Raw genomic sequence first — 13,132 nt, forward strand, 5'->3', positions numbered from 1 at the left:
CAGGTATCTAAAGAGCTTGTCAGAGCTCTCAGTGGACACCCAGTAGGAACGGTCAGGGCTCAGGAGAGAGGGAGTTGGAAATGCAAACCCAGGAGCCCTGCGTATTGGAGAGAAGAAGCCTCAGGCTGGGCTCAGTGTGTGCCCTGCCCAGAGGCACCAGACCTGCTTCCTGGCACAGGGATGCTTGTGGCACGTGAGGTGACACCACCAGCCTCCTTGCACAAAGCTTCACACTTGGTGCTTGATCAGTGTCCCTTCTACCCTTTCTATAGTAGAAGTCATCCAATGTTTTAGGACCTAGCACATTGTTGGGTTTATTTAATGAAAAAGACAAAGTTATAAACATCTGGCTCCTGTTTTCTCAAGTAGCATGAAATACAAAGCTGGTAGTAGTTAACTTGCAAACCGACTAAAATGCCAAAGTAATGTTTAATAAATATTGATATTATTACAAACCATTGTATTCTAATTGTAAACATGAACTGAAGCTGGGCTGGGGCTGTGGTCAGTGCAGAGCACCTGCCTAGCATGTGCAAGGCACTGGGTTCAATTCTCAGTACTGCACGTAAATGAATAAAATAAATGTCCTCTGACAACTTAGGAAAAAAAAAAATGAACTGAAGCTTAGAAGAGATGTCCTAAAAGTTCTCCCATGTTTCTCGGGCTCCACCTTAATGGGTCTGCATTCTGCTCCACTGGGAGGTGCCACTCTTTAAGAAGGTGGTGAAAGTCATTGAGGGTTCTCCTGTGCTTGGCCACCCTTTCTCTCTGTTCCTCATTGTCCTCTTAAAATCAGATCATTTGCAAGTACCTCTTACATGAAGAAGAAGAGCGCTTTACTGAGAAGCAGTACTTGGCTGCAGTGAGGAAGTTCACATGTCAGCTTCTTGATCAAGGTCAGTCACTCTGGTGGGGAGGGGGCTTTTATTACTGGAGAGTAAGGGGTCTACCAGCTCTTCCTCCTTCGCCTAGGTGCCTCTCAGTGTTATGATGTGCTATCTTCCGACGTGCAGAAAAATGCCTTAGCAGCCTTTGTGAGACTTGGCGTGGTAGAGAAAAAGAAGATGTAAGTACTACGCACAGTTCCATGGGTGCTAAAGTGGCAAGGGCCACAAATGACACTGAGCAAAAGCCCAGGCATGGGAGTGTGCCGTCTGGTAAGTGTTAGAATGTTCTTCACTTACCCAGCCCCTCCCGAGTGAAGTCAGTATGCATCCCCAGGAAATCTGTGGTTATGAATAAAAATGCCACTGGAGCAAAGGAAGGAGGTAGGGTAGGCCAGTCTGTGGAAGATTTTTGGAGAATGTAGTGTGGGTGGTACATGGATGGATGGGTGGAGAGACAGACATTTGTGAAAGCTTAAACTCATGGTCACGTGTCTGGTGTGGTCCAAAGAAGGAAGGGTGAAGCCAGGAGGGAGGGCGGGCCAAAGGCCTTCCAGCCACTGTACACTGGCCCAAAGCAGCACTGTTGGGAGGCCGTCACCTTGATGTGTGCAGTGACAAAGCTTATTCCTTTCTTTAGAAACAATGAAAACATATTTAGTGTGAATGAACCTGCCACAACCAAATTAGAAGGAATGCTCAGTAAGTACAGTTTAATAAACATGAAGAACTTCCGCATTGTTTTATCAGTGTTTTTTCCCATGCTGGAGCTGGAGCTGGACCTCACACATGCTACGCAGGTGGGAGTAAAGATCAGTGGTGGAGCACTGGCCTGGCCATTCCCTCTACCACCAGAGACAGAGAGAGGAAAAGACACAGCGCAGCCCAGGAAATGCAGGCCATTTGTTCTTGTAAGAGTCAGGAGAGTCAAGCGTGAACAGAGAAATGGCCAGAAGAGTCGAGAAACTTCCTGCAGGGATGTTGGGATGATATTAGAAGGGGGGTATCGACATTTAAGGAAATGACGATCTGTTAGTTGTGTTGAATGAGCACTATGTCATTGATACTCTTACAAGGGGCGTTTTTGTACCTAAGCCCAGCTCAGGGCATTGGTCAGGGCTGCATGGAGGGTCCCTCGGTGGCATTTGCCTAAGCCAGGAAAACCAGGATTGGGCGTATGGAGGAAGGAGGGGTGGAGGGGCTGTGAGACCTCTTGTAGGAGTGTGGTGAGCACCACCCCTCTTCTGTTCACAGAACAGGTAGCCTTGGAACTCAGTTTCAAATGTGGTAAGGAGGGTGTAGAGCTAAAGCACTCACACGCACCTCATCTGCGAGGACGACAATCAGTTTATTAATAGTGGGGACCAGTGGCCAGCTCTTGCATCTGGCCCTGCCACACTGGCCACACCTCCTGCAGAGGGGACTGGCACCCCATTGATGCACTTGGCCTGTACAGCTCTGCACAGTGTTGGGTATCCCTGTTGGGCAGTAGCTTAAGACACAGTTGTATGAGAAAGGGCAAAGTCCGTGTCATTTCACGAGCTCTTTGTTTATATCAGGTTGTAAGACACCGATAGGAAAACCAACAGCTGCAAGACTTTAATGGTCATCACACAGTTATTGTTGTAAAGGACTACTGCCAACATGGGTGTAAAGGAAGACACACCTCATGCTCCACAAGACTTTACGAGTAGAGACTCCGTGGAAAGGAAGAAATGATCAGTGTAAGCAGTCAGTGTAATCTTCCCCGCCACACGGTTAAAAGGCATTTGTAAATCTAGCTCTGCTTGTGTTTAAAATAAACGTCTTTTGAAAACATGTTTGGGAAAGCAAAGTTCAGCTTCTATGTCACAAACACTTCTTAGTCCCCACATGTGCTCAGTTTTACATTGCCTTCTGGGTTGAAGCACCATATTGACATCAAAGGCTCTGGCTATTAGAAGAAAACTGTGAAGAAGGTGTGTCAGCTGAATGTCCCTAGTCCAGAAATCTGAAGTTTCTTGAGCACCAACCTAACACCAAGAGAATTCCAAACCTGACCTCATAGGAGGAGTTGTAGTCAAAACACAGGTGACACTAAAAACCGTGGTGAAATTGCCTCAGGCAAGGATGTCAGGTACACATGGAACATAAAGGCAGTTCGCATTTAGACTTGGGGCAGTCTGCATGACCTCTCGTCAGGAGTAACACTTCCGGTTCCACATACTGTAGTGAAGGGACACTCAGCCTCCGTCTTACTGCTTGCTTTAATTCCAGTTGCCTCAAATATGTACAGTGGTCACAATCATAGAGAATAAGTTGGCTAGCTTACTTTAAACTTTACTACCCAGAGCCTTAACAAAATGAATGAGTCAAAGCTACATGCAACTAAGAGATACTGTGTGAGGAAGCTTGGAGTACTGTGGCTGAGCACTGGGACCTTGGCAGGTGGCCACTCTGAGGTGACTTGTAGGTTGAGTTGTTGAACAGTTGTCAGCTCTCCAAGGTGCTGGGTTTTGAGGATAGACGGGGAGAGTAGAATGGCGTGTGCAGAGAGAATAGGGAGTGGATAGTCCTGGGGAGGTTCTGGAGGACCTAAAAGAAGATCGGGGGACTAGAGTGAGTCCTGGATAGTGAAATTCAAGAGAAAGATGCTTTGTCAGCTCAGGCTTCTGGAACAGGATGCCATGAACTGGGTGGCTTCAACACAGACATTTCTTGTAGTTTTCCAGACTGAGGTCCAAGGTCAAGATGCTAACAGTGCATGTCCATTCTGAGGCCTCCCTCAGCGGCCATCTCCTTATGTGTTTGAATGAGCTAATGAGATCACTAAGGCCACCATGAGGGCCTCAGCCTCCCAACCACATCTAATTTTAACCACCCCCTAGTATAGGCACCTTCATCTGAGCTTCATCGTGCAAAGTGGGGGGATACAGTTCAGTCAGCAGCAGCAGGGTCAACTCTAAGACATTTGGGTTGGAAGTGCCAAGGAAAACCACTGGAAAGCTCAAAATAAGGTGTAGTACTCCCTGCGACCAAGTTCCCCTGTGATGTGCACATATTCCCAGCAGCCAGGCTGCTTCTGCTTCCTCATTGGAGGTCCCTTGTACCAGGCCACGCACTAGTGTGGAGCCAACTCAGCAGTGCCTGGCTGATGACGTCTTGGTGCACGGCCAGGTGGCACCAAGCTGCTGCCTTCAGGGAGCACGGGGGCCAGTGCTGCAGGAGTGCTGGGACCCAGGCTGGTCATTGCCATGGAGACTGTGCAGTGGAAAAGTCCCCGATGCCAAATTTGATTACCTGCTTTTCTTTTCCATGACACTTGGACAGGTGCATGTTGAAGACTCAGATGATCTTTGCTTACTTTTAGGCCACTTTGTGAACAGGTTTGGATGAAGCCTTGAGTTTTGGGTCCAAGTAGCTAGGTTTTTCTCCTAGTGAGCTTTGGCATTAGAGCCAGGCAAGCAATCAATGGCAGAGGTAGGGACTTGCAGTGAAAAGAGATGAGGCTTTGAGCTTCCAGCAGATGGTCTGGAGGACTCACTCACTGTCATCCAGCACAAGACACTCCAAGTAAAAGCCTTCCCTAAGACTAGCTGCTTCTAGCACCCATATGCATGCCTGCATGCACCCACAGCCAAGCCCAGAGCTGACCCTCGGCCCCTCTCCTGCCTCCTGCTATACACTCTGGAGCTGCCACTGCTTTGAAGTAAGGCCCCAAGCACCTGGCTTTCCAAGATTATCTCCCATTCACGCTACAGCATGATGTAGTCACCGAGAAAGCACAGTCTGGAGCTGGACCAAGTTCAAAACAATTCTGCCACATATAGAAGCTTAGCCTACAATGTTACATTGAAAATATCCTAACTGAAGATACTCACTGAGTGCACCCCATCTGCTGACCACCTTGGCAGCACATTGCCTTGCAGTGTTGGTGTGACCCCTTGAGATTGTGGGGCTGGCTGGAGCTGTGCACACACAGCATAGTGAGAGGATACCACTGCATATCCCTAGCCTTGGAAAAGATGAAAGTTCAAAACAGTTCAAGTGAAAAGGGGAGCCATCCAAAGATGGAGGTGATGTGCACAAGCCTTGTGTGGCCTTGTAAGGTCAACTGAAACTCTCAGAGCCTCTGCCTCACAGGGGGACACAGTGGTGTGTGCCTGAAGTCCCACCTACTCAGGTGGCTGAGGCAAGAGGATCGAAAGTTCCAGGCCAGCATCAGCAATTTAGTGAGGCCCTGTCTCAAAGTAAAAAAAAAAAAAAAAAAAGGGGGGGCTAGCTATAAAGTGTCCCTGCATTCAAAACAAAAAAAAAAGGGGGCTGGGGTTGTGGCTCAGAGGTAAAGCACTTGCCTAGCATGTGTGAGGCACTGGGTTCGATCCTCAGGATCACATAAAAAATAAATAAAAGATATTGTATCAACCTATAACTAAAAAAAATAAATATTAAAAAAAATCCCTGATGTCAGGTTTCAGTTTTCATACAAATAATTAGGAAGTTGTCACAATATTGAATCATTAATTTCCTCACTGATTTGAAATGCCACTTTAGTACTAAGTCCATGCAAGAAGTAGCTGATGGCAACATTTGAAAGAGATGCCCACTCCCCCACTGTGTTAACCTTCTGCCACCGTGTCAGACACCGAGACAATTCACGAGGAGGAGAGGTTTGTTCAGACTCGTGGTTTCAGCAGTTTCTGTCCACACTGCTGGCCTCCTGGTGGCCAGGAAGCAAAGAGAGGAGGGACTGAGGTCCCAAAGGTTCCTTCAGGGGCATGTCCCTAGTAGCCTAACCTCTGCTCACCAGGCCTCCTTGCAAAGGCTCCACCACCTGCCAGTAGCACCACAGGCTGGGGACCAGGCCTTCAGGGGAGGCTTATGGTCCAAACCATAACACCCACCCAGGCAGCTGCTGTCCTTCCAGAAGACAGCAGACATGTTCTGGAGAGACCAATAATAAAAGTTGTCTGAAGACCAGGCCCCACAGTAAAAGGAAGCAATGCAAGAACATGTCCCAGCACTGAAGGTGCACATCTATTGAAAGGTCTGCTAGGGACCCAGAATGAGGACTAGAAAGCCACTCCACCTGACACTTCAGGACTTACACAGAGAGATGTTAAAAACTTTTCAAGAAAGCAAATAGTTGTTCAGGAAACGGAATGAATCTGACTTGAAAGCAACTTTAGAAACTAGAAGACCATGGAGTAATGCTTTTCAAGATGATCCTAAGGGGAAATTATTTCCAACCTAGGATTCTATATCCAGCTTAACTATGAGAGAACCAAGAGAGTAGAAAAATATTTTTAAACATTCAGGGTCTAAAATATTAATTTTCTCCACATCTGTAAAGATGGGCCTAACTAAAATGGAAAACCAGTGGAAAGAGATGTTGTCTAAAGCGGGGAGTCTAACAGAAAAAGGAGAGAATTGTCCAGGTAACAGGAAAGAGAGATTCCAGGTTGAACCATGCAGGAGACCTAAAGCAGGTCAGAGTTTGATAACTGAGAAAAAACATGATCAAAGTTGAAGGTGACATTAAAATTACTTTCTGCCCCACATTGAATGCTTCCACTCTCTGGTGGGAGGATGAAGGGAAGCAGGAGGGGGAAGAGTCCTGCTTTCCATCATGGCCCAGCTGAACTCAGAAGGAGGCAGGTGTCTGGGGGAGATCCTGGCAGTGCTGCTGAGCCAACAGAGGGGCTGCTCCAAAGTAACTGGAAAATGCAAAATTATAGTTTATCACTCTGGTTGAAGACCAAGCCATCACAGGAAAACAAAAGCAAACAAAAACCCCTCCAGTAAGGTACAGCTATAGCATTGATGTGAGATAATGTCTTAAAAATACTGAGTTGTATGGGCTGGGGTTGTGGCTCAGTGGCAGAGTGCTTGCCTCGCACTTGTGAGGCACTGGGTTCGATCCTCAGCACCACATAAAAATAAATAAACAAAATAAAAATATTTTTAAAATACTGAATTGCAGGGCTGGGGATATAGCTCAGTTGGTATAATGCTTGCCTCACATGCACAAGGCCCTGGGTTCAATCCCCAGCACCACACACACACACAACAAAACCTGAATTGTAGCTGGGTGTGCATGCCTATAATTTATGCAGCTTGAGAGGCTGAGGCAGGAGGATCTTAAGTTCAAAGCCAGTCTCAGCAATTTAGCTGGGCCCCAAGTAACTCAGTGAGACCCTGTCTCTAAATAAAATACCAAAAGGATTGGGGATATGGCTGAGTTGCTAAATGGTTAGTGCCCCTGGATTCACTTCCCAGTACCCCCACCTCACCTCACCAAAAAAATACTGAATTGTAGCTAGGCGTGGTGGCACATGCCTATTATCCCAGCAGCTCAGGAGCTGAGGCAGGAAGACGGCAAATTCAAAACCAACCTGGGCAACTTGGCAAGATTCTATCTCAAAAATTAAAAGGGCTGGGATATAGCTCAGTGGTAAAGTGTGGCCCTGGGTTTGATCCCCAGTACCAAAAAACAAAACTGAATTGTTATGTGAATGAAAGCAAGATGCTGAGCTGCTTGCACAGTATAATCCAATTTTAGGGAAAACACACGTGGAACTCTTGCCAAGGGCCACCTCCTCTTGGGAGTGGGGTTTCTGGACACGTGGATCTTTTACCAAGGGCCACCTCTTGGGAGTGGGTTTCTGGAGGCTTTGTCAGAGATGCCGGCTTGGAATCCCACACCTGCATGGATATACCCTTCTAGGAAGCCTCCTCAGTAAGCAGCCTCTTTGCAGGACAATCGCACTGTTGAAGGGCTTGCTCCTGGCATGGCCTTCTTTTTACTTTGCAGGTCCACCTCTCCTTCATTCTCCAAGGACCAGCTCAAATGTCAGGGCCCCATGAGAATTTCCCACTCAGACTTACACTTCCCCCTGCCTCCTCAGCATCCCCCTGCACACAGCTAAGCATCTCATTTTCTTTTCCAGTCTTTAGGGCCCTCTCCACCCTCAGTTATCACAAAGCATAGCATTCAATTCTTTTAAATGTGGGTGTCCTCACTGTCTGCATATTATTTTATTATTTATTTATTTCTGGTACTGGATATTGAAGCCAGGAGCACTGTACCATGAGCTACATCCCAAGCCCTATTTATTTAAGACAAGATCTTACTAAGTTGTGCAGGCTGGCTTTGAACTTGCCATCCTCCTATCTCAGTTCCCCAAGTTGCTGGGATTACTGGTGTGTGCCACCACATCTGCCTTGCATTTTACTTTAAAAGTAGAACCTTATAATTTAGTTCCTACGTCTTGTAGCCTATGTTACACTTTCTTCATTCAGGAATGTGCAGATAGCATAAAACTTACTTTTTAGAGTAAATTCACATTTTGTACATCTGAAACTTCCCACAAGGGAATCCTAAAATGTTTAGATCCAATTTATTCACAACTCTTGACAGCAGAATGTTTATTTAAATTAGCTAACAGCTTTCGGTCCTCCCACATAAATAGAAAATAAAAACAACAAAGAATAGTTAAAAGAACATATTAAATCCCAATTAAAGAAAAATACATATAACATTGGATTATCAATTTTATCCAGTGTAGGCACATTTTTAAGCTTTATTTTATAAAACACTTAAGATTTTCTAATATCACAGCATATCAAAAGCAAAATGCATATACGGATTTTATACTACATGTGAAGTTCCAGATTTCCAATCCTCAGTAAGATGCCAAGTTGAAGATACATATACTGATAATTAAACTATAGATAGTGTTTTGTATAAAAATAAGTAAGTTTTTAACACTTACATGAAAAGAGGCTTTAATCAAAAGAGACTTAATTCCAAGGGTGTCTTTTTCCCAACAATTAATTCAATCAATCTGTGATCCCAGGTTCAGTGACAGGTATGCTCAAAGTACACAAGAGATGGTAGTCCACAGTGGTGCATCTTTCTGGACAATCTCTAAATTCATTCAATTTTTAGAACTTATTTTGAAATCAAATGAAACCAAAGAACAGGGGCACTCTGGCTGCACTCTGAGGAATACAACCTGAATTGTTCTGTTTGGGCACAAAGGTGCATTACCACCCTAGTGGCTTTAGTCCACCTCCCATGCCAGTTGATTCACAGAAGCATACTTCCTCCAGCTACAATGCAGATTGAGGAGCACACAGACTTTTGCAAAAGAAAATTCTGAAATTCCAGCTTTAAAAAGCAGATGAAGAAGCAACCATTTATGTATGAGAATACACATTCACAATTCATACCATAAGATAAATTTCCATTTCAAAAGTATTTTACAGACCCAGTGTCACATATTTATATAGTATGTTTTATACTATATGTCAGAAACTAAATGACACATAATAATCACAAAATTTTATAAAATTCAAGTTTCCAGTGATGTTTAAAAAAGAAATTATAACTGCCTGTTCAGCTGATATATCCAGTTATGGTTATCTAGAAAATCCCAAGTTATGTGAAAAAAAAAAAAGAAAAAAAAAAAAAAAAACTAATGAGAGACAATCTGTAACTCTGCTACTTTCCGGCCTTTTAAATATGGATAGCTAAAAAGAAAACTGTGCTGTTTTGGCTTTTGAGCTATTAGGTCAAGGAGTGTTATAGCTCTGAGCCACTCTTCAGATCATGTTTAGGTTTCACACAATCTTCAGCTTCAACACCACCATTTATCCAGATGAATGACCTGTGGAAATCTTGGGCATGAGAAACAAGACTTAGGGACAAAAATCACAATTAGAAGCTAGGGGGAAAAAAAATGAGTCTCAGCAAACACAATTTCTCTAAAACAGGAGAAGTATTATATATATATGATCAACACACCACAGAAGCATTTCTTTAGTTTTTTGTTTTACTAAACAATCTGAAGTAAGCATTATAATCTGAGATCCTTTAGCTGGGTGTGGTGGTGCACACCTGTAAATCCCAGTGTCTTGGGAGGCTAAGACAGAGTGGCAAGTTCAAGGCAAGCCTCAGCAACTTTGTGAGTCACTATCCCAAAATAAAAGGGGCTGGGGATGTAGTGGTTAGGTGCCTCTGCGTTAAAAGGCAGGGAGGGGGTGAATCTGAGGGCCTTTAAAAAACAAAGGCCATAAAAATAAAAAATAAAACAAGAAAATGCAGTGCGTATCATTCTGAAGTTACACAGGGTCTCTTTTCCCTGTGCTTTGGGCATATCCAATCTCAACTTTGTTCTCTACTTTGTTACAAAAAACAGAATTAAAAAAAAAAAAATCTGTGCCAGGCATGCTGGTGCACACCTGTAATCCTATCGGCTCAGGAGGCTGAGAAAGGAAGAATTCAAAGCCAGCCTCAGCAAAAGCGAGGTGCTAAGCAACTCAGAGATCCTGAGACCCTGTCTCTAAACAAAATACAAAACAGGGCTGGGGATGTGACTCAGGGGTTGAGTGCCCCTGAGTTCAATCCCTGGTACCAAAAGGAAAAAAAAAAAAAAATCTGTATTGTCAGATTTTTTCCTTTTGGTATGGTATGGGGGACTGAACCCACAGATGCTTTACCACAGACCCCATCCCCAGCCGGTTGTATTTTTTAAGATAAGTCTCACTAAATTACCCAGGCTCACCTTGAACTCGGAATCCTCCTGCCTCAGACGCCCAAATCACTGGAATTACAAGTGTGCACCACCTTACCTTGCTAAATAAATATCCTGGTGGAAACTTTTCCATTTGCCTGAACACGGAGCCACTCTAAGCTACACTGAAGGAGCGAGAAGTCTCAAGTCACTGACTGCTGCCAGGTTCCTCAGTGTGTATTTTGTTGTTAGTACTTTATTTAATATGACAAAGACAAAAAAGCTTCAGCTGGAATTTCACACAATCCAAAATGTGTTGAAAAAATTTTTTTATCATGGTCTTTTAGATTTCCAAGTAAATGCTCCCCAACCAAATATTATAAAGCGGCTAATCAGCAACTCAAATTAATCAGCTCAAATTACAAACTTGGGAATGTACAAATGTTTTTTATAAAGCTGCTTCTGGTACCCTGTAAGGATGGAAGTGTCTGACATCCACACATGAGCTAGTTCCAAGAAAGAAGTCTTGTGACTAAAATTTTCTCTAAAACTAATTTCCCAACTCCTTTCTTTCCCCCAAATTGTTCATTACAGTTTAAAAGGGAGAAGTACATGAGGCAGGGTGTTTTATATGGCACTGTACCCTTTAAGAAACCTAACATTCTAGTGAACTGGGACACTTCCAACATCCTTGAACTCTGTCTTTACAGACCTCATTTCTCCATGCTGCATAATGTACAGAGTGTTTTGATTCAAAAGACAAGCTGAAGTACTACAGCAACATACATTCATTAAGGAATTACCATAATTTAAAAGGAAAGCATGGTATACATTTTAATAATTCTAGTACTTTTCTCATTTGTGCTTCAATGAGCATATTTTCTTTCTTCTTTTGATTTAGTCTAAGAGGTACCTTTCATTTTCACACTGAGACCATAAGGAATACGTTAATGTAACTTAACATAAATATAAATGACACACAAGCCACATTGAAGCATCACGAAACAGAATCCTCAGACCACGGAAGTCGTGCTCTCAGGGTTCACCCGGATGAGTCTGGATGTGCTCCTCAGGTCTTGGAGCTGCTTGGCAGGTTTCCCCACACCTTCTTCAAACCTCTTCTCCACCACGGGGAGGACTGTTTCGTACAGAAAGGACGCATTCTGTCTGATAAATGCCTTCTTCTCTGGATCTTGCTCACAACGCAGACTATAATCCACATGCTGCACGGCGACCAGGATGACTTCCACCAGGCTCTCCAGGAGAACCATGTGCAGTTCTGGGAAGTACAGCTTTAGCGCCTCCTCTAGGAAGCCCATGGTCTGCTTGGTGAAGGCCACCACCGTGTAGCTCAAGTTCACCCAGCAGTCGTCGCCAGTGTACTGCTCAAAGTTACTGACCCCACAGTTTCTCATCTCCTCCTTGAGCTTCCCCAGAGCCTCGGGGGTCATCAGGTTCATCCTCCTCCACATCTCCTCAGAGTTGCGGTGCTTGGTGGCTTCGATAATGATCTCCTTGTAGCTGTGTAAGGCCCCCTGGATGTCTCTCACCAGCAGGGCATGGATGATGAAGGTGAGGTCCAGCCCGATGTCCCCGAGCTGCTGGCAGTGCTCCTTGGCCACCTTCACACACTCTGCAGCTGTCGAGAGGCTCTCCTTGCTGTCAAACACCTGCTTGCTGAAAGCATCCACGAACATGCCCATGGCTGATCTTGCCCAGACCACAAAGGCAGAGTAGCAGCCACTGTCAGTGCCTGCAAAGTCTGTCTCAAACTCCTTCGCTGTCTCAAGAAGGCTGGTAAAGAAGACATGGCACAGCTTGTGAATGTAGAGCAGAGTGGCTCCTTCGATTCGAAGCTGGCGTATGGCAGTGTGCACCGCTGCTGCCCTGTTCCTCAGAAACAGCTCACAGGCTTTGGTGCACTGGCCAAGCCGGATCAGCTGAGAAACTGCCCTTCGAGTGGCCTTGGGACCACCTCTCAATGAGCGATCTGGGGAAAGCTCAAATACCAGCACCTCGGTTAACTGTCGCACCCGCTCCTCCACCTTGGCCCTGAGTTCTTTCACAGGAGGTGGGCTGGGCTTATCTTCCAGATAGTGGTTCAATTTGTCCAGCAGGTCCACTGCGCCCTCAAAGTCCCTCTGGGCAATACAAACATCCAGGTCTTCGGGCAACTCCTGGATCCACTCCATTGAGAGGTCCACCTTCTCCTCCTCCACCTCAGGAAGCGCTGGTTCTTCATCGTCGTCCTCCTCGAACGGGTTGCCAGCCTTGGGAGTTGCCTGTGGTGGCCCTCGCGGGGCAGCAGCCGCCTCCTGTTCCCGCCGTCTCTTCTCACCTAGGGCCCTTTTGGTCTCCTCCAGCACTTCCAGCCACTCGCGCTTGATCTTGGCGTTTTCCGCCTGAAATATGCGGCTCTCGGGGAACATAAGGAGCTTGAACATATCCTTCATGGGCGGGTTGTCCTTGACGTTGACCACCGCCAGGCCGTCCAGCGGGTACAGCGCGTTGTAGCGGTACATGCCGCGCCGCTGCGGCAGCCAGGTGGCCACCAGCAGACAGTCGTTCATAAGAAAGCCGTGCACGCGCTGCAGCTGCGCCATGTGGTCCGCCTCGTACTCCACCAGGTCCCCGTTGTACACTAGGTACTGCCCCGCCTCCAGCAGGTGCCTGCAGCCCTCCACCTTCTCCAGCAACGTGGTGAGCGTGCGCTGCTTGCCCTCCTCGCCAGCGCCCTCGCGCGAGGCGCCC

The 13,132-nt window shown here is 45.8% G+C and overlaps 2 protein-coding genes across 5 annotated transcripts in view; one reads left to right on the forward strand and one right to left on the reverse strand.

The window, feature by feature from the left end:
• Gnpat (glyceronephosphate O-acyltransferase) overlaps positions 1–2,702 on the forward strand; it is a 31,713-nt gene extending 29,011 nt beyond the window's left edge. For all 4 annotated transcript variants that reach the window (XM_015504324.2, XM_048800364.1, XM_048800365.1 and 1 more), the window contains 4 exons: positions 797–896; positions 973–1,066; positions 1,525–1,586; positions 2,444–2,702. In XM_015504324.2, coding sequence (XP_015359810.1) covers positions 797–896; positions 973–1,066; positions 1,525–1,586; positions 2,444–2,487 — 300 coding nt within the window. In that variant the 3' untranslated portion in view covers positions 2,488–2,702. The remainder of the gene's footprint in view (positions 1–796; positions 897–972; positions 1,067–1,524; positions 1,587–2,443) is intronic.
• A 5,574-nt stretch (positions 2,703–8,276) lies between these two features.
• On the reverse strand, positions 8,277–13,126 carry Exoc8 (exocyst complex component 8). The gene has a single exon (XM_015504362.2). It carries the CDS (start codon positions 12,982–12,984, stop codon positions 11,395–11,397), a length of 1,590 nt encoding a protein of 529 aa, XP_015359848.2. The 5' UTR covers positions 12,985–13,126; the 3' UTR covers positions 8,277–11,394.
• Between the last annotated feature and the right edge of the window lie 6 nt (positions 13,127–13,132).

Source organism: Marmota marmota, unplaced genomic scaffold (assembly GCF_001458135.2).
Source record: "Marmota marmota marmota unplaced genomic scaffold, marMar, whole genome shotgun sequence".
Classification (NCBI taxonomy): Eukaryota; Metazoa; Chordata; class Mammalia; order Rodentia; family Sciuridae; genus Marmota; species Marmota marmota.